The sequence below is a fragment of the Rhamphochromis sp. 'chilingali' genome (genome assembly GCF_963969265.1).
Source record: "Rhamphochromis sp. 'chilingali' genome assembly, chromosome: 10".
Classification (NCBI taxonomy): Eukaryota; Metazoa; Chordata; class Actinopteri; order Cichliformes; family Cichlidae; genus Rhamphochromis; species Rhamphochromis sp. 'chilingali'.
The window spans coordinates 26,813,814-26,834,594 of record NC_137937.1 but is presented as its reverse complement, the minus strand read 5'-3'; the positions used below and the strand labels follow the sequence as shown (position 1 = coordinate 26,834,594).

General features: G+C 40.7%; 2 protein-coding genes across 6 annotated transcripts; both read left to right on the top strand.

The window, feature by feature from the left end:
• The first annotated feature begins 208 nt into the window (after positions 1–208).
• nmrk1 (nicotinamide riboside kinase 1) lies at positions 209–9,344 on the top strand. 4 transcript variants are annotated; one of them, XM_080894771.1, is made up of 8 exons: positions 209–367; positions 6,167–6,257; positions 6,338–6,386; positions 7,225–7,370; positions 7,728–7,799; positions 7,928–8,034; positions 8,166–8,249; positions 8,598–9,337. In XM_080894771.1, the coding sequence occupies exons 2-8, from the start codon at positions 6,175–6,177 to the stop codon at positions 8,606–8,608; spliced, it is 552 nt and encodes a 183-aa protein (XP_080750897.1). In that variant the 5' UTR covers positions 209–367; positions 6,167–6,174; the 3' UTR covers positions 8,609–9,337. The 4 variants fall into 4 exon arrangements, with proteins under 4 accessions (XP_080750897.1, XP_080750895.1, XP_080750898.1 ...); XM_080894769.1 differs by having other exon boundaries at positions 7,202–7,370; positions 8,598–9,163; XM_080894772.1 differs by having other exon boundaries at positions 214–363; positions 8,598–9,344.
• A 141-nt stretch (positions 9,345–9,485) lies between these two features.
• Positions 9,486–20,651, top strand: LOC308404627 (gamma-glutamyl hydrolase). 2 transcript variants are annotated; one of them, XM_080894767.1, is made up of 10 exons: positions 9,486–10,326; positions 10,477–11,797; positions 11,938–12,052; positions 12,442–12,492; positions 12,582–12,666; positions 13,117–13,255; positions 17,046–17,152; positions 17,535–17,628; positions 17,718–17,855; positions 20,216–20,651. In XM_080894767.1, exons 2-10 carry the CDS (start codon positions 11,680–11,682, stop codon positions 20,332–20,334), a joined length of 966 nt encoding a protein of 321 aa, XP_080750893.1. In that variant the 5' UTR covers positions 9,486–10,326; positions 10,477–11,679; the 3' UTR covers positions 20,335–20,651. The 2 variants fall into 2 exon arrangements, with proteins under 2 accessions (XP_080750893.1, XP_080750892.1); XM_080894766.1 differs by having other exon boundaries at positions 9,486–11,797.
• The last annotated feature ends 130 nt before the right edge of the window (positions 20,652–20,781 follow it).

Below are 20,781 nucleotides of genomic sequence, written 5' to 3'. Positions count from 1 at the left end.
TTTAGATTTAAGTTGTAACACTTTGAAACATTTTTTTTGCAAATAAATATTTGAGTACGAACATATCAGTATAAAATGTAATAAATGATTAAAGAAGAGAAAACAACATGAATAAAAAACAAAACAAATGTTTTTTTCCCTCAATGGGCAGGTCGTGAGTGACGTGGAGGCTCCAACGGCAAATCGTAAGCGTCCAGAATAGCACGTGGGAGGACTGTTGCGTTCGCAGGACTAGCTACCAGCGTGGTGTATACATTTGCACGTGACTTCTTAATTACGTTAGTATTACAAGTTCTATAAATCGGTAGCTTTGCAGCGAACAGACGCAGACAAGTGGAATGAAGACACTAATTGTAGGAATTGGTGGGTAAGTGATTAAACACACTAATAATTTTGAACCTTTTGCAAAACACCAATTTTACAGCCTACTTCTTTTTAGGTCATTTTGGGACATTTGAGGATATTTTCCATGCTCGAGTTTTATTTATTTATTTTAATTTTTAATGTGAAATCCTTTTTGGTAATTGCTCATATGAGTAGAAAGTACAGGCAGATAAGAAAGGCAACAAAATATATTAGTTTATTAAATGTTAAATTACTCACCAGTGCTGTTTAGCATGCATGTATCACAGAGTAGCAGAGGGCACACGTGTTAGTAAGCCACTGCATATGGCAGTGATGTCAAAACACTGATAAGAGTTGTTTACTCTTTAGACATGTGAGCCCCAATCTCCCTGGGTTTTTTACTTAAATATAACTTAAATACAACAGATAATTGCATTGATTCTCCTAGTATTAATCTAATGTTATGTGTTTAATGATGATCAATGCAAACCTTGTCTGCAAATGCTTATTTTAAATATTCCAAAAAAAGGTTTGCGAACCATGCTTTGAATATCTGCCTCCACAGTAGAAGGTGCAGTTTTAAGATAACCCTTCCTCAGAAAATGGTACATAGGCTGATGGAAGGATGAAAGAAGGGGCACTGAACTTTGCACTGCCTATTTATTACCAACAGCATGCAGGAATTCTTTACTTATCTGCATTTTAAAGTTTTCTAGTTAAACCTCAGACCACACCCAAAATTGCGGATGGGTGTAGTTTGATATGGGGCAAATGCTGGCTGTACCCCTAACTACATCTATTTTTAGGCTGATATACAAATAGCTGAGAGTGTTATAAAAACATGTCAACTGGTACTATTTTAACAACTTTTTTCAAAATAAAAAAAAAGTTCCTTAAAGAATTTAAACCATTTATTTTGCATTTGACAACACATTTTGCAGATAAATAGCCTGTATTTATATAGTGCTTTACTAGTCCCTAAGGACCCCAAAGCACTTTACACAACCAGTCATCCACCCATTCACACAAAAAATAAACAGAACCAGCTAGGGCCTAACTGATGCTGATAGCACCATAATAATCAGTTATTCTTTTTTAATTTTACAATAAATAAAAATAATGAGCAACATTTGCAATGAGGATACCTTAACCCTTTAAAGTCTGTACCATGAAATAATTGCTAGATAATTAAAAATGTATTGTGCAATTTTTCTGACGTCTGCTACAGCAGACGGTGTAGAGTGAAGAGAGTGTGGGCCCAAAAGCACACAATGGAGACGGAGCGAGGAGTTGAACAAAAAGTGAGCCTTTTCGTGGGGGCTGAACAAAACTACAAACAAAAGGCAGGAAGGGAAGTAACAAAACCTAAACTGGGAAAGCTAACCAATACATGAAAACAAGGAACCTGGAAACACAGAGGGAGAAAAGACAAACCAGTGACAGACAGTGGAAGACAGAGGACTAAATACACAAAAGAGTAACGAGGGAATGAGGACCAGGAGGAAAATACAGCTGGGACTAATCACACCCAAGAGACCGGGAGGAAGCAAAACAGAATACACTAACACAAGATGAGGAACTATCAAAATAAAACAGGAAACATGAGACACAGACAGAGACTCGATGCTGGAACTGGGGAAGAACAGAAATGAGAACATAATTTGACGAGATGTGACACCTGGAACACATGAGGAGGCTCAGTAACAAAAGCCTAAGAACTAGAAGTCACAAATATACAACCAGAAACTAACCCAGGACCATGGCATTTATTTAGGTTTCTTGAGGGGGGAAAATCAGAATGATGTTGATGTAGAAGTCTCAAAAACTCACAAAAAACTTATGTATGAAATATAGTACACTAGGCACTAAGGGGTTAAATTTGTTTTTTTTAAATATTTGTGACCATGATATATATTGATTGGTGCATATTACAACTAGGAGTGATGGGAGTTACTGCTAGTTGGACATGGCTGCCCTTTCCTTATCCTGGTTCTCCTGGAGGTTGCTTCCTGTTAAAAGGGAGTTTTTCCTTCCCGCTGTCTCCAAGTGCTTCCTCGTCTGATTGTTTTCCTCTTTATTATTGCCAGTAGTTAATGCAATGTGGTATTAAGTAACGCGTTACAGTAACTACGTTATTATTGTGGTAACGAGCACGGTAACTAGTTTCTATGCCAAGATCAGGAATGCGTTAATCGTCACTGGGATTTAGATAGAGTCGTTATTCGTTACTTTGTGTGGTGGCTATGGCGGAGCTTCCACAGATTCAGTAACATTAGCAAGTGGTGGAGGCCAGCAGGTGGATGAGGGAAAGGGGAGGCAGGAGAAGAGACCCGAGGTGGCCACCGGCCCGAGTGTCAGGTGAACTGAACTTCAGGTAAGAAGTTATGACCTGTAGTCTATCTGGGTCAGATATAAGCCAAGTTTAGGTGGAGTTTATTTTCGTTGTGCTGACTTTTTCGTACTGCGTGCTAGCTAGCATGACGGAGTTTCTACAGCTGGGTGGGTGCTATGATGTTACTGATACTGAACTTTATTTTATTCATAAGGTTAGTTAGTAGAGTTGCCAACCGTCCAGTAAAAAACGGAATCGTCCGGTATTCAGAGAAAATATTACGCGTTTTGTATTGAGCTGAACAGGAACACAGTTTGTCCCATACTTCAGCTAGAATGAAAAAGACACAAAGCTGGAGTTATTCTGTGTCTTTGCTGCGCAGCTGCTTCTTCTTCTCTCATTCTCTCCCCCGCCCTCTCCTGTTGCTACTTCAATCATGAAACTGATCAATGATCAGCTGATCGTCTTTTCTCTCTTGTTTGTTAATCGCTCACTTTGCGCCCGAAAGCAGAAACCAGCGAACGCGGTCGCACTAAACAACAGCAGCACGTTTAAGCTTGATCACCTGTTGTTAGAATTTATTTAATATTACTTTCTAGTATCAGCTGATGTTTGCTGGAGCCATAGCTGTAAAGCTGCTGGTCATGATATCGGTTTGGATATGTGGTGAGAGGGAAACGTGAAGATGAAACCAGGAGATGTCCTTACTGAATCATCATAGCTGAACAGGTGATGGAGAAACAGGTTTACCTTTTAGGTGACATGAATGAGTTGAAGGGAAGTTATGAACTGTTTCTGAGAGACAAATAGCACCAGGATCCTTTGTAGCCGACAGCTGGTAACTGTGCAGGGGCGGATCTAGCAAAGTTTTTGCCAGGGGGCCAGGTAGGGCATTAACAGGGAGAGGGGGGCACAAAGAAATACTTTTCTTTCTTATTCTCATTTAAAATATCTAGCGTTTATTTAATAATTATCAGAGTCTTACAACAAACGATTGATAGATTGATGCATATATACCATCAGAACAGTGTACATCACTGTCACAACAGCGTTTTTTTTTTTTTTTTTTCATTTAAAGGGTTTATGATTTTTCCTATAATGGTGGGCTAGTCAAAATGCCCAGGGCCAATTTTTTGTCTCAGTCCAGCCCTGTATGCAGTCTGGTGTTACCTACAGCTTCCTATTCGGAAGGCAGAATTTCCGAGTTCTGAGTACAATCGAAAGCAACACGATTGCAGTTTTCCTGTTGGATGTAAAAAGCGCATGTGATGCTGTGATGTAGGGCTAGAATCATGGTGGAAGTCGACGATAGTCCAGGCCTGGGATTTCTCTCCTGGAAATATGCATATTATTTTTTCCTTTCTGTTGATAGGTGGCACACTGCACTTGTGGCAGGATAGTGCTAACATGTAAGCAAGCTAGAAGACTGGCATCCTTGCCGGGTATCCAAGTTAGGGAAGCAACACATTAACAAGAGAATTCTGAGTAAAGCCAAAGTTACTTACCTTAGTAACTAGTTACTTTGAAAGTAACGAGTAACTTGAGATAACTGAGTTACTTTTTATAGAAGTAACTAGTAATTTACTAATTTAAAGTAACTTACCCAACACTGATTATTGCAGAGTCTTTACCTTACAATATAAATCGACTTGAGGCGACTGTTGTTATGATTTGACTATGACTATGGACAAAAACCTGCTGCCAAAGGAGTGGGCAGGTCTTGAAATGAACTTTGAGGCAAGCCTGTGAAGCAACTATCAATGAAAGAGTGGGATGCTGTTCACTGGCATGACCTGGCAGTAAATACATTACAGCGTTACTGCCAGAAAGTTGATTCTGTTCATCTGGATGTAGCATTTTAACTTTTGCTAAAACGCTACGTTATGTCCAGAGGAACAGAATCAGATTTCTGGGATTTCGTCACATGGAGCGTGCATCAGGACATTACAAGCTTTCTGCCCTTTTCTGTTTCTTTCTGTGTGGTTAAAGGTAATTTAATTAAAAGAGGCCCAAAATATGAAAAATGTCATGAGGACATTTACACCTTAAATCATAAAATAAAGCAAGAGTTGACCTATATCGAATCAAATAAACAACACTTTAAAATAAGGCTATGAAGCACAGTTACTGTAGTTTTGTCAGCATTTATGATGTGACTCTCCCATTTCACCGTGACACATAGGTACTCTATTAGATTCAGATCCAGGGACTCTGGTGGCCACTACCAGCCTGAACAGTTCATGTTGTTTTCACCAAATTCTGACCGTACCGTCTGAATATTGCAACAGAAATTGAGACTCATCAGACCCAGCAACATTTTTGCAAACTTCTGTTGTCCAATTTTGGTGAGATTGTGTGAATTGTAGCTGATGTAGCCGATGTTGGTGACACCTGTTGTGGTCTTCTGCAGCTCTAAAACCCAGAAATCCCAGTAGATTAGCAGTTTTTGAACAACCTGGCTCAACAACCATGCCACATTAAAAAAAACTTAAATCATCTTTTTCCCCCAATCAAGGTTTAATTTCAGGTCATCTTCATCATGTCTACATGCATAAATGCAATGAGTTGCTGCCATGTGCCTCTGTCAGTGCGCCCCAGGCCAGCTGTGGCTACATTGTAGCTTGCCATCACCAGTGTGTGAATGTGTGTGTGAATGGGTGAATGACTGAATGTAGTGTAAAGCGCTTTGGGGTCCTTAGGGACTAAGTAAAGCGCTATACAAATACAGGCCATTTACCATTTACCATATGATCGGACGATTAGATATTCACAAGCAGTTAAGGAGGTGTACCTAATAAAGTGACCAGTGAGTGTATATACACACAAGGCTGATTAGACAAAGGTGAAACTAGAAAGAGGGCAGGAAAACTGTCATATGTGATGACAAGGTGCAGGTGGAAAAAAAGATAGGAAAGGCAAATAAAACAGGAAGTGGAAAAGAAATTAAGAGACAAAACAAAGGGAGAGACAAAAAGGAGCATCAGAATAATTAAAAAACGTATTCAGTTATTTATTCATGAACATATGGATGGCAAGAAACCTCTTTGTCAGTTGCAGTAATTTCGATAATGGAAGGAAACACTGGCTGAGCAGGACATTTTACAGATAAACATCCCTGGGGCAGGGATAGCTCAGTAGGTAAAGTGGTCGCCCCATGATCGGAAGGTCGGCGGTTCGAATCCACTTAACGGCTACCCTGAGGTACCCCTGAGCAAGGTACTGTCCCTACACACTGCTCCCCGGGCGCCTGCTTAGTGGGCTGCCCACTGCTTCACTGAGTGAATGGGTCAAATGCAGAGAAAAACAAGTAATTTCCCCATGGGGATCAATAAAGTATCCATTATTATTATTATTTCTGTATTGACTGTAATTTCAGAGAGTTTAGTTAAATGAAAGAGGCAAACATTAAAAAAAATATCAAGGCTATTTTTGTAGATTTACTGTTAAAAGTACATGTTCATTAGTTAATGTATGTTCTTTTTCCTTTAGGATGACCAATGGAGGAAAAACTACACTTGCCTCAAGTCTGCAAGAGCAAATACCCAACAGCTGCATCATTGCACAGGATTCATATTTTAAGGTAGACTGTGAGGCTGTGTTCAAGGCATACTGCTACTTTTCCAGCCTTGGTGCAAGCATCACATATGCTTCTTTCTTCAGGATGACTCTGAGGTGCCGATGGACAGCAATGGGTTCAAGCAATATGACAGTAAGGACAATTTGCTTTACACCGTATTACAACATATTAGATAAGACTTATCTAGGACAGATTATTGGAAAAACCTGTGGTGATAAAAGCTAGAAATAGGTTGTTTTTTCTCATAGACCTCTATGCAATTAGACTTCTTTGTGCAGCAAGAAAAACCGCCCCCTACTGGTCAGTAGAAAGGTTGCAGGTTTTATGGCATTTGTCCTTCAGCTTCACATTTCAGACTTGATGGCTACATTCATCTTTGATATCCAGACTTATGATCACTACAGAATTTGTAGTTCATCTGTCCATCTAAAAATATGACCTGTGGTATTTTTTTTTAATACACGAGTTCCCAAGTTTTAGCAAACTGGAGAAGTTTTTAAAGTCTGAAAATGTTAATATGCACCACTATTAGGGTCAATAACTGTGAAAAATAGTGTAAGGACATTAAGAAATCCTTTACATGTTTTAAAATTGCATAAAAATGTATGTAAAATATAGAAACGTGGTTGGTTGACTACAATAACATTTCTAAGCATTTTTAAAAAGAAATACAGGGTATTGTAATGTATTGTAATGTGGGGTATCACTGATTTTCTTCTCCATTCATTGCAATCAAATTAAAATTAAATGGTAAAAATGTTTCACAGAACTCAAGGTGACACCTTAAAAATCACTTTTTGTCAATCAACAGTCTGAAAGATATAAAAAAGCCACAATGGCAGAAAATAAAGGAGAAGTATCCAAACAATGGATGTAATATTCATTCAGTTATTAAATTTTTTTCATTTAAAATGTGAAAGAAAGTCATGCTCACTGGTCTATTTAAGTCCTCGAGGCTCTGCACATGCAGATGATGATGAGGGACGTTGACTCCTGGCGAAGAGATCCCGAGTCGTTCCTCAGACAGCAAGGCCTGGAGACCCAGCTTATAGAACCATCAGTCGATAACCAGGTGTTCGTGCTCATAGTGGAAGGCTTCCTCATTTTCAACTACAGGTACACAAATGAGGATTAAATAAAAGGACATCATGTGTGTTTCAGTTATAAATTTAGCAAATGAAAGCTTAAGATTTACAGGACTTTATATTTTGGAAAGTAACTAAATACTTTGTTTATAATACTGGAATTTGCTGTTCATGTCAGTTTTTATGAAATTCTTTTTTTTAAATCACTTGGGGCAATTATTGAGCCTTACGTTAAATGTTAGGCAAAGATACAGCACTGATTAATGTGTTATTGTTTCTAGAAAAAACTGACAGATATAAATAGAAATAATAATTTATACTGAAGAATTTGTGAATTGTGTTTATCTGATGGAGATTTCTACTGGTTTATTATGTTTTACCCTTCCAGGCCTCTGGATGAACTGTTTGACAAAAAATATTTCATGGAAATACCTTATGATGCCTGCAAGAGGAGACGAAGGTATTTATTTAATTATCGAGTATTTATATGAAGTTTTTGACATTTTTTGTGCACTTTTATTCTGTTGTATCGCTTAATGCAAAAAAAAAGAAAGTAACTGTGTCTACCTTCTTTGCTGTCTTCAACAGTTTAAGAGTGTACACACCTCCTGATCCTCCTGGCTACTTTGACGGATACGTGTGGCCAATGTACCTGAAAAACCGAGAAGAGATCGAGAGCGACACATCAGAATTTGGTAAAAATGCATGTGTGATGATTAGAACAAATGATTATTAAACAAAACAAAACAAACAAACTGCACTATCACTGAATGATAAAATAAATGACACTGATGTGGGGTTTTTTAATGTGGCATTTTCCCCCCAGTATTTCTGGATGGTTTGAAGCCAAAAGAAGAGCTGCTGGCAGCTGTGTGTAAAGATCTTTGTCAGGAAATACAAAGACTCAGAGGTAAGTCTGTCTGCTTGATATTGTTTTGCTATTTTGTTTGAAATATATTATCTACTTTAAAACTAGATTACTACGTTTTATGTATACAATAAGAAAATCATCTGATCACAAAAATCTGTGTCAGGTATGCATGATTGTTCCTTATTCTGAAAAACAAGTTTTCCAGACTTTTGTAGTTAAATAATTTTAGTTTTAAATCATTTCTAAGATTAAGAATCATATGAAGTGCTTTCTGTATAAGCCAGCAAAAACACGAGGACCTAACTGTGCCAATTCATAATTTGAATAATAAATAAATATTTATTATTTGAGTTTAAGTTTGTACCATTTTGTCTATTTTCTTTTCAGAGAAAAACTGAATTGACCAGCGTATTATTTATTTGCCATTTGAAGATGAAGATCACTGCTCCCATGGATGTTAGGACCACTCTCAATTAGACTAATGTGTGACTGAAAGGACCAAATTTAGCTGTGTGAATATCCTGGAATAAAAGAGCTGTAGCATCTGAAGTTATCTGCCTGGAGACTGAAGCAAATGTCTTTACCATAAATGTACAGTATTTTGAAAAGACAAACACTGTGGGACATATAAATGTGATGTTTGAGGACTTGCAGTTTACTAATCCAATAATCGTATCGGTATGTGTAAGCTTAAGTTTGGTTTTAACTCCATTTTCTTACTCGATCCCTGCATCCTGTGAGGAAATTTTTAAAGTTTGTTTTTTTCTAATATGTTCTGTAGAATAAATTGTTAAGTGTACATCCATTAAAACAGCTTAACAGAAACACTAAACGTTATCTGATGTCTGTGTATCATTTATCATAATTCGTTGTTATCTGACGACTGAACTGAATATACTGGAGACAGATTAATCTTCCTCTTGTGTAGGGGTCAGCACAGACTTGTTTTTAGGTTTTAAAAACATAAAACGGCCTTTTAAAAATTGTATTTAAATTTAGATTTTGCTCTGCTAAAGGCAGAGGACACAAAACAGAAATATGGATGAGCCGGTTTCTGAAGAGGACAATGATATGAGGTCTTATGAGGCGGTCATGGGGACTGAAGCTGCTCTTCCTGTAACACACAAATTCAAAAGCGGTACCATCTTTTGGAGTCCAGTACCTTGTGGCTTATATGGCAGGGCAACTGCTACAAATGTCATCAAAATGACCCCTGGGATTGCAAGGTTTTCTGTGACAAGAATAAGTGACACCAAAACATGTTTTGATCTGGTTATGCCAATGTCACTAAAGAGAGTTGTCATTGGTGTGACAAATCTTGAAAAAAATGTCTATGGTGACATTTGGAATGACACTGATGAGGAATACCTGGACTATCTGTTGATGGGATACATTAACAGGGAGAAATATTTTCCAGGCAACAACGTCCCTTCAGACCTTTTGAATGATATGAAGAGTCTTCAGATCTGACAACAGATACTAGAGCAAAATCTGACAAGCTTGCTTCCATCAGGGGTGACTCGTTGACATGACTACCAAGCAACACAATATCATGTTTCACAATTTCTTTGAGGAAAGTATTGCCTTACATATATACCTTACATTTAGTAACAGTAAGATAACTTGATAAGCTTTTATTTTTTAGAAACAAAAATCTCTTGATGTTCAGTTTACCTTTTGGGGGGGGGGTTTCAGTTTTTATTTACATTTTATAGCATCCTGATTTTGTCATGGTTTACTTCTATTTATTTATTTTTTATTATTTGTTAACCTCTGTTCTTAGCCTCAGGTGGAATAGCTTGGCTAGCACCTTCCCTCTGATCCGCCCCTGGGTGGAGCCTTCTGGCTCATGTTGTCGTTCCCCCAGCTGTTTTCTATGGCGTAATCAAGAGCTTGGCTGTTGGGTGCCACAGTTCTCAGATTGTCCTGACATGGTGACCGTCAGGCCTCCTTGGTTTTGAGTAATTTCCTGCACTTACCTTGTGTAACCTGTATTTTCTGCTCCTCCTCTAGCTGCCAGGAAACCTTTGAACTCCAAGTCAAACACTCCTGTGGACTGTGAGCACCTCCAGGCAGTTTTTCTTATTTACTACCTGCAAGTGGAATGACTTACAAGGTCTCCGCCTGCGTCCTTTTGACCAAGTACTCCTTTTGAACTCCCCCATGCCATCTTTTTATGTTAGACTTTTACAATCAATTACAAATACAGCAATACTCATTCCTACTTACCTGGTACTCCACTAATAGTCACTCTCCTGTCTGACAGAGCTCCCAGTAGCATGGCTGTTAACTCAGTTAAGCAACTAGTCACTTACAAGAACCTGCTTTTCCGTTTTCTAATGAAGACATGCAAACATCTGCTTGACTCTGCTCACGGAGTCCAGTTTATACCAAACTATGCCTTTTTTGGAGTTGTTGTACTTTTGCCCATTTGGAAGAAAGCTCGGGATGCAAACAATCCTCCATGAGTGGAAAGGCTGGAGTGCTCAAATGGTGCACAGTTGTTTTGGTGACTCAAATCCTTCCTAGTGATTCAGGTTAGTCCTTTAACATATGAAAGTAAAGCATTAAGTGACATTTTACATAAACATTATGTATGGCATTTAAATGCATGTTAAGCTTCGGTGGTTACAATAACATCTTGTTGTTGCATAACGTGTGTTTGCCTAAACCGAATGTTGAATTTTTCCATTTACACAAGCAGCCTTCATGTCAGTGTTTCCTTATGCCCGCAAGAATTTGGGCGGGCTGTATTAGAAACCCTTGGAGCACCAATTGCTTTTTTTTTTTTTTTTTTTTTTTTTTTACCCTCTTCCTAAACCATAAGCCATCTGTCTGCATAATTTAAGGTAGGAATGTGTGTTCATCAGTGGTTGAAGTTACAAAAAACATGTGTTACACAATCTGTGAATCAACTGTATCGGTTACAAAATCAGTTGTTTTTGCCACTTTAACATAAAGCATTAGAAAAGTTGCGACAGTCATGCATGGGGATTGTTATTTTGGTCTCTTATGAGGAACTTGTATTTAAACAACACTATTGGAAAAATACGCCTGCAACACCTTTAAACTTTTTAAACTTTAACTTTGGAACAGAAACTTGTCTGACAGCAGTTTTTATCCATACATGAACCTGCAGCTGGCTGCTATAGTGGTCACATGTCCTCTACTATAAACCTCAGAACAAACCAATGAGGCTACGTAATTTCCAATAAACTCAATGATCAAAAATGTTGCCAAAAACTCCGCGCTGTCAGCAAAACCTTTGTTTACCTCAGCAGTCATGTTGCTTGACCGGCATGTGCGGTACAGGAGTTGTCACATGTAAATCTGGGCATTCCTCACTTCCCTGAACTGACTATATCCTGTTCTAACACGACTTATACAAGTCGGCTGCTTTCATTATCCACAGCTCTGACAGCTTTGTAAAAGAAGACTGCTCTGCTGAACTAAGCTGGTGACCAAAAACATGTTTAACACAGGTGTTTCGACCTATCTGTGCTTGTTTTTTGCCTGCTGCTTCTGCTGCAGCAGAGCTATGCCGACTAAACGCAACAACGAGGCTGTGAATGACAGATCTGTGATAGGTGAGTAAAATACACCATCAGGACTTTATATTTGGTATTTCACTCAGAGATGCACATCTTTAGAAAGCAGAGCGAATCACTTCTGTAGCTGTGTCCCTGTTGACTGTTCAATCAGAGCTGCTGTGATTTTTGTTCCACAGGTGTTTTAACTCAGGTTGTTACAGATGAAATTATGAAACCATTTGGGAGGACTTACATACCTTCCTCTTACGTGAAATACATCGAGTCTGGGGGCAGCAGAGTGATGCCTATAAGGTGGGTTGAGTCATTTAAGAGTAAAGATGAGCTTTTAAAGAAGTCTGTTCTGTTGGCTCCAATGAAAAGGAAAGAACTGGGTGTATTTAGAGCTCATTATGCCTATTAAACCTCACTCAAAACAACAGTGTCTTTAAATCTGCATATTAAAAACAGAGAGAGGGGTTTTTTTTAGTTTTTTTTTAAGGAGACTCATTTTGAGTCATTGGAGCTTGGTGACTTTGCATCAGCGTTCAACATTAGGTGAATGTTAACTCGCCTAATGTTTACGTTGTTGCTGACATTTTGTGGAAGAAGAAGAAGTTGACCCCCCTGTGTGAGCTCACCATTGTGTAGTCTGAACAATGGAAAATAGTACAACGCTCATTGTTTTTTGTTTCCCTGCACAGATTAACTCTGACTACATCTGAATATGAGAACATTTTCATGAAGATAAACGGGTGAGCTGCTGTATATTGATTTAAATGTGTTGGCAACTGAAATTTGTGTCTAAATAGATTACATTATTTGCCATGTGATGTCGGTTCAGGTTGATTTTCATTGGGGGAAATGCAGATTTGGAGACTTCAGACTTTGCCCGGGTGGCGAAGATTTTTTACAGGCTCGCTCTGGCGGTTAGTATAGAACATCATTCTCTGTTTATTGTTTTCTGCTTCAAAGCCTGTCTCGTTTGTGCAGAAATGAACTCCTCTTAGGGGAAGATCTTGTACCTGTCCTGAAGGTTTCCAATGCTTAATAGCAAAGAAAAATAAGAGCTTCTTCTTTAACGACATTTGAACACTTACACTTGGCATTTTGAAATTCTGCTCTACAAAATTAACGTTAACTTCAATCAATTATTAATAGTTTGAGGTTAATCTTTGCACAGAGAACATTGTTTAAGATCAAGACTAGTTTGTTAATATGACGTACACTTGCCCTACATGTGCAGGACATTTAAGCTACTGTTGATTGCAAAAGGGAAAAAAAAATTAGCAACATTTTGTATGTTAGCGTAAATTTTCGTTTTGGTTTCCTGCTGTTGGTGCAGAAAAATTACATTTCCAACTTCCTGTGACTTTCAGGCTAATGATGCCGGGGACTACTTCCCTATTTGGGGCACATGCATGGGAATGCAGCTACTCACTGTGCTGGTGGCTGGTGAAAATCTCCTGACAAAAACCCCAGCTGAGAACTTAGCATTGCCCCTCAACTTAACCACAGGTTCGTGCTTGGTTGCTGTCTTTATGTGAATCTGTGTTATTTTTTTTACTCTTTGAATTAACTGGAGGAATGTGTTTTTGTATGTATGCATGCATGCAAGCAAGCTAGCTGGAACTTTTTTTTTCTCAGTGGTTAGAAATTTTTTGCAGAAGAGTGCCTGAACAAAACAATTGGTGTCAGTAGAGGCAATTTACAAATCTGGGGGATTTTTGGCCCCAACTTTAAATGCTCTTTCTGCATATATGTGATGTGCTCTTTGGATGAGGTTGCTGTTGTAATTCTTTGACCCTAACTTTACTCTTACCCTAAGAACCCCCTCTTGAGCCTCTGTTCTTGCCCGGATGGTGTGGAACCTTCAACGGGTCCTTCAGTATCTGAGCTGCTCTAGAGCAGCATCTCCTGGTATAGATGTCCTGAAGGGAGGGGAGAGCAGTCCTGCAGCAGCGTTCTGCTGTACGCTCTCTGAAGAGCTTTTTTGTCCTTGACACAGCTGTTCCCATACCAGTATGTGATGTTCTGTGTGAAGATGCTCTCCACAGCGCCTGCATAGAAAGTCCTGAGGATCCCTGAGAGACCCTGAACTTCCTCAGTTGTCGTAGGTGGTGCAGGCGTTGCCTAGCCTTTTAGGACTGGACCTGAATGTGGGCAGATCATGTCAGATCTGAGGAGATGTGGACACTGAGGTACTTGAAGGACTATACCGTCTCCACTGGAGCGCCGTTGATGGTAATGGGCTTGTAGTCTCTGTGCTTACTCCTTCTGAAGTCCACCACCAGCTCCTTGGTCTTGCAGACGTTCAGCTCCACTTGGTTGTTCCGGCACCACGATGCCAGATTCTTCACTTCATCCATGTAGGCCGCCTCATTGTTATTGGAGATGGCACCCAACACCACTGTGTCGTCAGCAAACTTCATAATTGTATTGGAGCCATGGGTGGCCACACAGTCTGAAGTGCAGAGGGAGTAGAGCAGTGGAGAGAGGACACAGCCCTGTAGCGCTCCTGTGTTGATGGTGATGCTGTCGGAGACGCACCTACCCACCCTCACCACCTGAGTTCTGCCAGTGAGGAAGTCCAACACCCATGCACACAGACGGCTGTTGTGTCCTAGATAGATCCCTCAGCTTTGTGAACAGTCTGCTGGGCACTATTGTGTTAAATGCTGAACTGTAATCAGCAAACAGCAGTCTCACATAGTTACCCTGTTTTTTGTCCACGTGGCTAAGGATGGTGTGCAGAACATGGGCGATGGCGTCCTCCGTGGATCTGTTGAGTCATTAGGTGAACTGGAGCGGATCTGTGGTGTTTGGGATGGAGGATGAATCAGTGCAACTGGCCAGTAGTTATTTAGGCATGAGGGCTTGTTGTTCTTGGGCACAGGGATGATGATGATGGATCTCTTGAAGCATTAAATTGTTAAATTATTAAATTGTTCTCAAAAGCTTTGTCAGTTAGAGAACAAATAAAATAATCAAACTGAGATGCATCAAAAAATATTCAAATTTATTCCCCCCAAAAGTCTATTTTTGCCTTTCTTCAGAGTGTGAGGTTAGACATATCAGCTATGATGACTTCTGAAGATCTCTGAACAGTTAAATTGCCTAGATTGTCTTATCCTAAACTGATATATCTATTCAGATGTCAAAGGAGCTTGCAAAGAAAAGCGTCTGGACTTCTTTAAGTTACTTGAAGACGTTTCACCTCTCATCCGAGAAGCTTCTTCAGTTCTGAGGTCAAATGGTGGAGAGTCCCAGATATAAACCTAGTGGGAGTAACCCCCCACAGAGGGACCACAGGACCCCTGATGATCCTCTAATCGCCTGAGCCAAGGTGTGAAACTGGGTGTGGGTCCCAATCAGCCAGAGTTTCGGGTGCGTTCATTGTGAAACCTGGCCCCACCTTATCATGCGAATTCCTGAGGTCAGATGGCCCAGGATGTGAGTGGGCGTTAAGGCGTCAGGGAAGGGATCTCAAAACTGGATTATAGATGGCAGAGAGTTGGTGTCGTAAACCCCCGCCTCTGTTCAAAGATGGTCGCTCACAGTGGACATAGATGGCTTCTTTCACTCCTCTTTCAAACCATCTGTCCTCTCTGTCCAAAATGTGAACATTGGCATCCTCGAAAGAGTGTCCTTTATCCTTAAGATGCAGATGGACTGCTGAGTCTTGTCCTGTGGAGGTGGCTCTTCTGTGTTGTGCCATGCGCTTGTGAAGTGGCTGTTTGGTCTCTCCAATGTAGAGGTCTGGGCATTCCTTGCTGCACTGTACAGCATACACCACATTGTTAAGTCTGTGTTTTGGCGTTTTGTCTTTCGGGTGAACCAGTTTCTGTCTGAGCGTGTTGCTGGGTCTGAAATACACTGGGATGTCGTGCTTGGAGAAAACTCTCCTGAGTTTCTCTGATACACCGGCTACATAGGGGATGACAATGTTGTTGCGTCTGTCCTCCTTATCCTCCCTCGCTGGTGTCTGGTCTTCTTTTCTGTGCCTCTTTGCTGACTTTAAGAACGCCCATTTAGGATAGCCGCACGTTTTGAGTGCTTCCTTTACATGTGTGTGTGTTCCTTCTTTTTTCCTTCAGGCTTAGAGGGAACATGTTCTGCCCGGTGGTGTAGGGTCCTAATTACTCCAAGTTTGTGTTCCAGAGGGTGATGGGAGTCAAAGAGGAGGTACTGGTCCGTGTGTGTGGGCTTCCGGTAAACTTCGATGTTGAGTTTGCCGTTCTCTTCAATGTGCACAGCGCAGTCCAGGAAAGGCAAACAGTCGTCCTTTGTGTCTTCCCTGGTGAACTTGATGTTTTTATCCACAGCGTTAATGTGCGCAGTGAAGGATTCCACTTCTTGTGTCTTGATTTTGACCCAGGTGTCGTCTACATATCTGTACCAGTGGCTGGGTACTCTTCCTTTGAAAGAGCCAAGAGCCTTCCTTTCCACTTCCTCCATGTAAAGGTTGGCTACAATAGGTGACACGGGGGAGCCCATGGCACAGCCATGTTTTTGTCTGTAAAAGCCTTCGTTGTATTTGAAATATGTAGTGGTGAGGCAGAGGTCTAACAGTGTGCAAATCTGATCGGGTGTGAAGTTGGTCCTGTCCTCCAAGGAGCTGTCTTCTTGTAGTCGTTTTCTGACAGTCTCCACGGCCTCCGTGGTGGGTATGCAAGTGAAGAGAGAGACTACATCAAAGGACACCATGGTTTCATCTGGATCCAGGGTAAGTTTCTGGACCTTGTCGGTGAAGTCGGTGGAGTTCTTGATGTGGTGTGGGGTGTTCCCCACAAGAGGCGCAAGGATGGTAGCAAGGTGTTTAGCAATGTTATAAGTGGCTGAGTTTATGCTACTGACTATGGGTCTGAGTGGGACAGCTTCCTTGTGGATTTTAGGAAGTCCGTAAATGCAGGGTATGGCATCCCCTGGGTAAAGGCGGTGATATGTAAGGCGAAACTCTGGCTGATTGGGACCCACACCCAGTTTCACACCTTGGCTCAGGCGATTAGAGGATCATCAGGGGGTCCTTTTGTCCCTCTGTGGGGGGTTACTCCCACTAGGTTTATATCTGGGACTCTCCACCATTTGACCTCAGAACTGAAGAAGCTTCTCGGATGAGAGGTGAAACGTCTTCAAGTAACTTAAAGAAGTCCAGACGCTTTTCTTTGTAAGCTCCTTTGACTACGATGACCTGGATGACTGAGAACCTTCAGACATATCTATTCAGATGTTTTTTTTCTTCTTTTGTGTTAAATGTGTTCAATTTTATAAGTGGACTTAATCAAATACCCTTTTGTGTTGCGTGCAGAAGTGCAGTCCAGCCGGATGTTCAATACTTTCCCAGATGAGCTCATCAATGCTTTGACCCAGGAACCTCTGACTGGCAATTTTCACAACTATGGAATTACAATAAAGGTACAGCATGAGCCTTCTTCTGACCAGTGTCGCCAAACAGAAAGTTTTACTTCCTCTGTTAGGTTTTGAATAGTTATTGTTTGGAGAAATAAAATCCCAGCCAATGATCACAGTTAGGAGCGTTCGTTTCAGCAGGGGATTAACAGATATACTTTACAGATATATCTTTTAATCTGCATTCAGAATGAATTTGTCTGCCATGAAAAGAGTTGTCGTCATTTGAGCGGACATTAAACAAAGCATTAGTAGAAATGAAGCCCAAAAGCGAATTCTTCTAATAAATCCAAACAGTTCTGAGTATTGCATACAAGAAGGAGAGTTAAAATAATAACAAATAGAGACACTTAAATGATAACTGCTAATATGACGAATGTTCTCACAGGACTTCCAGGAAAATGAGATGCTACAGAGTTTCTTCACCATCTTGTCAACAAACATCGCTAAGAACGGAGCTCACTTTGTGTCAACTTTCGAAGGTCACAAGGTTTATTTTTTTTATTTGGGAAGCTGAAGGATTTCCATGCAACAGCACTGTACCAAGAGATATATTGTTTTGTTCTGACAGGTAAAAGATATCCTTTCTACGGAGTTCAGTGGCACCCGGAGGTGAATCGTTTTCAGTGGTACAGAAAGCTGAACTTCCCTCACTCCCGTCACGCTGTGCAGTTATCGTCGCTGCTAGCTGAATTTTTTGTCAATGAAGGTAACATGACAAGCATGCATTATCAAAAAACATACACTGTCACGGTCTGGCTGGCAGACTGTGGGGATGTGGGGAAGGAGGACCCAGGCGCGGAGCTCAAAGTTCAAGCAGTGCGTTTATTTACAGAGGGTGATATCAAACAACAATAAATCCCCGTGTTTTTCCCCAGACTCCCGTGTCGTGCCCTCCAAGTGCTCTCTGCTCCCGTGTCTGCACTCCCGGTGCTCGCTGCTCCTTAAGCCTTCCACGCTCCTCCTGCGGGAAACAATAGCGGCAGCAGTCAGGACACTGAACAATGGCAGGCATACACTACACGACCAAAACCTAAACTGGGTAACTAACGTGGAGTCCCAAGCAATGATCCCGCGTCGGTGGGAGCTCCAAGACTCTCTTAAGTAGCTCCCCCGACGAGGCCTGATCAGCAGCAGGTGTGTGGCTTCGGGTGTGGCCAGTCCCCTTGCAGGGCCACACCCTCCAGGCCTGACGCCGCCTATAAACAAGTGCTCAGCCACCCACACACACACATATACACAAGCACAGAGAAGGGGAAGCAACACCAAAATACACAACAATAGCACAGGTCCATGACTGCCCAGGGGTCCTGGGTCGCCCAGTCCCAGGACCCTGACATACACTGCTCAACAAAATTAAAGGAACACTTTTTAATCAGAGTATAGTATCAACCCAATTAAACTGGGATATTAATCTAGTCGAATAAGAAGCAGAGGGAGTTGTTAATCAGTTTTCAGTTGCATTGGTGTTACATGAACTCAACAGATGCATTCAGCTAGGGTCAATGTCACTACTGGTAGCATAAGGTGATACATGGACCCTACATAGGTTTCACAGGTAGTCCAACACCTCCAGGATAACACAGCAGCGTGTACAATGACCAAAAGGGGTTGGACAGAGCTATAGAAGGTCCTAACACATCACCAGGACTGGTATCTGCTCCTTTTTGAAACGAGGAACAGGATGAGCGCTGCTGGAGTCCTACAAAATCACTTCCAGTAGGCCACTAGTATGAATGTCTCTGACCTTTGTGGTGACCGCTATTTCCTGGTGAAACCAACTTAACTAATCAGCATCACTGATGCAAACCTTATATAAAACAGCGTGCTATCTTCTCATGAACTGCTTTCAGAACTGTGGGTATATTTATCGCCCTGTTTTGATCAGTTTCATTTGCAGACGTGAAAAAACAAAAAAAAACAACAACTTCACAGGACTCCATGCAGTGCTGTGTAAACTAGTAGCTTGCAGAACCACTTTTAGTGGCAATAGCTTAAGTAATCCTTTTGTGTGACTTTATCAGTCTGTCACGTCACTGTGGAGGAATTTGGGCCCTCTGTTCTTTACAGCAGTGCTTCAGTTCATTAAAGATTGCAGTTTATGCATGGCACCTTTAGGTTCCCGTGACAGGATTTCACTATGGTTGAGGTCTGGAATTTGGGCCGTTGCAACACCTTGATTCTTTCCTTTTGATTTCTTTTTTTTAGCCATTCTGTTGCAGGTTTGCTGCTGTGCTTGGGATCGTTGTCCCAACAATTTTGGATAAAGCACGTGAAGAGTACACTATGAATTTAGACGCTTTCGATTAAATTGGCTAAGTAGAAAGGCTACACAGGCCCCACTGTGCGCTGTAACAGGAACGGGAAGTGATACTACTTACCGCAGAGCGAGCTAACACCCAGTGAGATGCAGTGATGGAGCATCACTAGTATTTGAAGTTCATGGTTAACTTGGTGACTGCAAGGCATGCAGGTCCTGTGGCTGGAAAAAGAGCACAAATAATTACCCCCCCACCATTGTGCTTGGCAGCTGGTGTGAGGGGTTAGTGCTCATTTGCATTTTCTTGGTTTTCTCCAAACATCTCTACTTTGGTCTTGGCTTTCCAAAGAACTTTGTTCCAGAAATCTTGCAGTTTGTTCAGATGCATCTTTGCAAACCTAAACTGTGCTGCCATGTTCTTTTTAGGAAAAATGTCACTTTGTCTTGGCAGCCCTTCCAAACAAGCTATATTTGTATCCATCAGTATACTCTCATGCATTGTAGCATTTAACATGGTTACTAAAGCCCGAGTATGAGATGTCTTGTTTTGGCTCTTGTTTGTTTTGTTTCTTTAAATTTCTGAGTATTGCACTTGAAGTGAATTTGCTGGGATGTCCTCTTCTGGAAAAACTATAGCACACACCTAAACGCTCCAAACTTGCAAACTATTTTATCAAGTGAGTTTGATTAATTGCTATTAAAGAAGTAAACATATACTTAGTTTTTCACAGGATTTTCACATGACCGCCATTAAGCTATTTTATTCTAACGTAACCTAACCACATGTATGTCTGCTCTGCTTTGTTTAGCAAGGAGAAGTTTACATCACTTTGACAGTCCTGCAGAAGAGGAATCCTCACTGATTTACAGCTACTCACCTGTCTATGTCGCAAACATCACAGCATATGAGCAGGCCTACTTCTTCTGAGCTACTCCTGCAGCTGAATGGATCTCTGCACATGTAAATGTTTATATGCTCTAGTGTCTGTAGTACGCTCGTAAAGTCTGCTGGTTTTAATCTCAGATAATCAAAAGTGCTGTTTAAACCTTTGTGCTGATTCAGAGTATATTTGTATTTCACTAAGGAAGTATTTTTGCTGGCAATTATGGCATTACCGACCCAGAACTATTACTTTAATGGCAAAAATAACACATTAATGTGGTCGTTTATCATAGTGAAGTGTGACTGTGTTTGAAGTAAACATCAGGATAGATTTTAGGAGAACTAGGTCCACGTCTTTTGTACTTGGTTGTCATTTAATAAACAATTTTTTTTAATGTGTGTGGCGTTTTTTTTTTTTTAATTTTAAGGCCAAGTGAAAAATATCTTCCAGTTCTACTTAATAATTAAGCGATCAATTTCTTATGACCAACA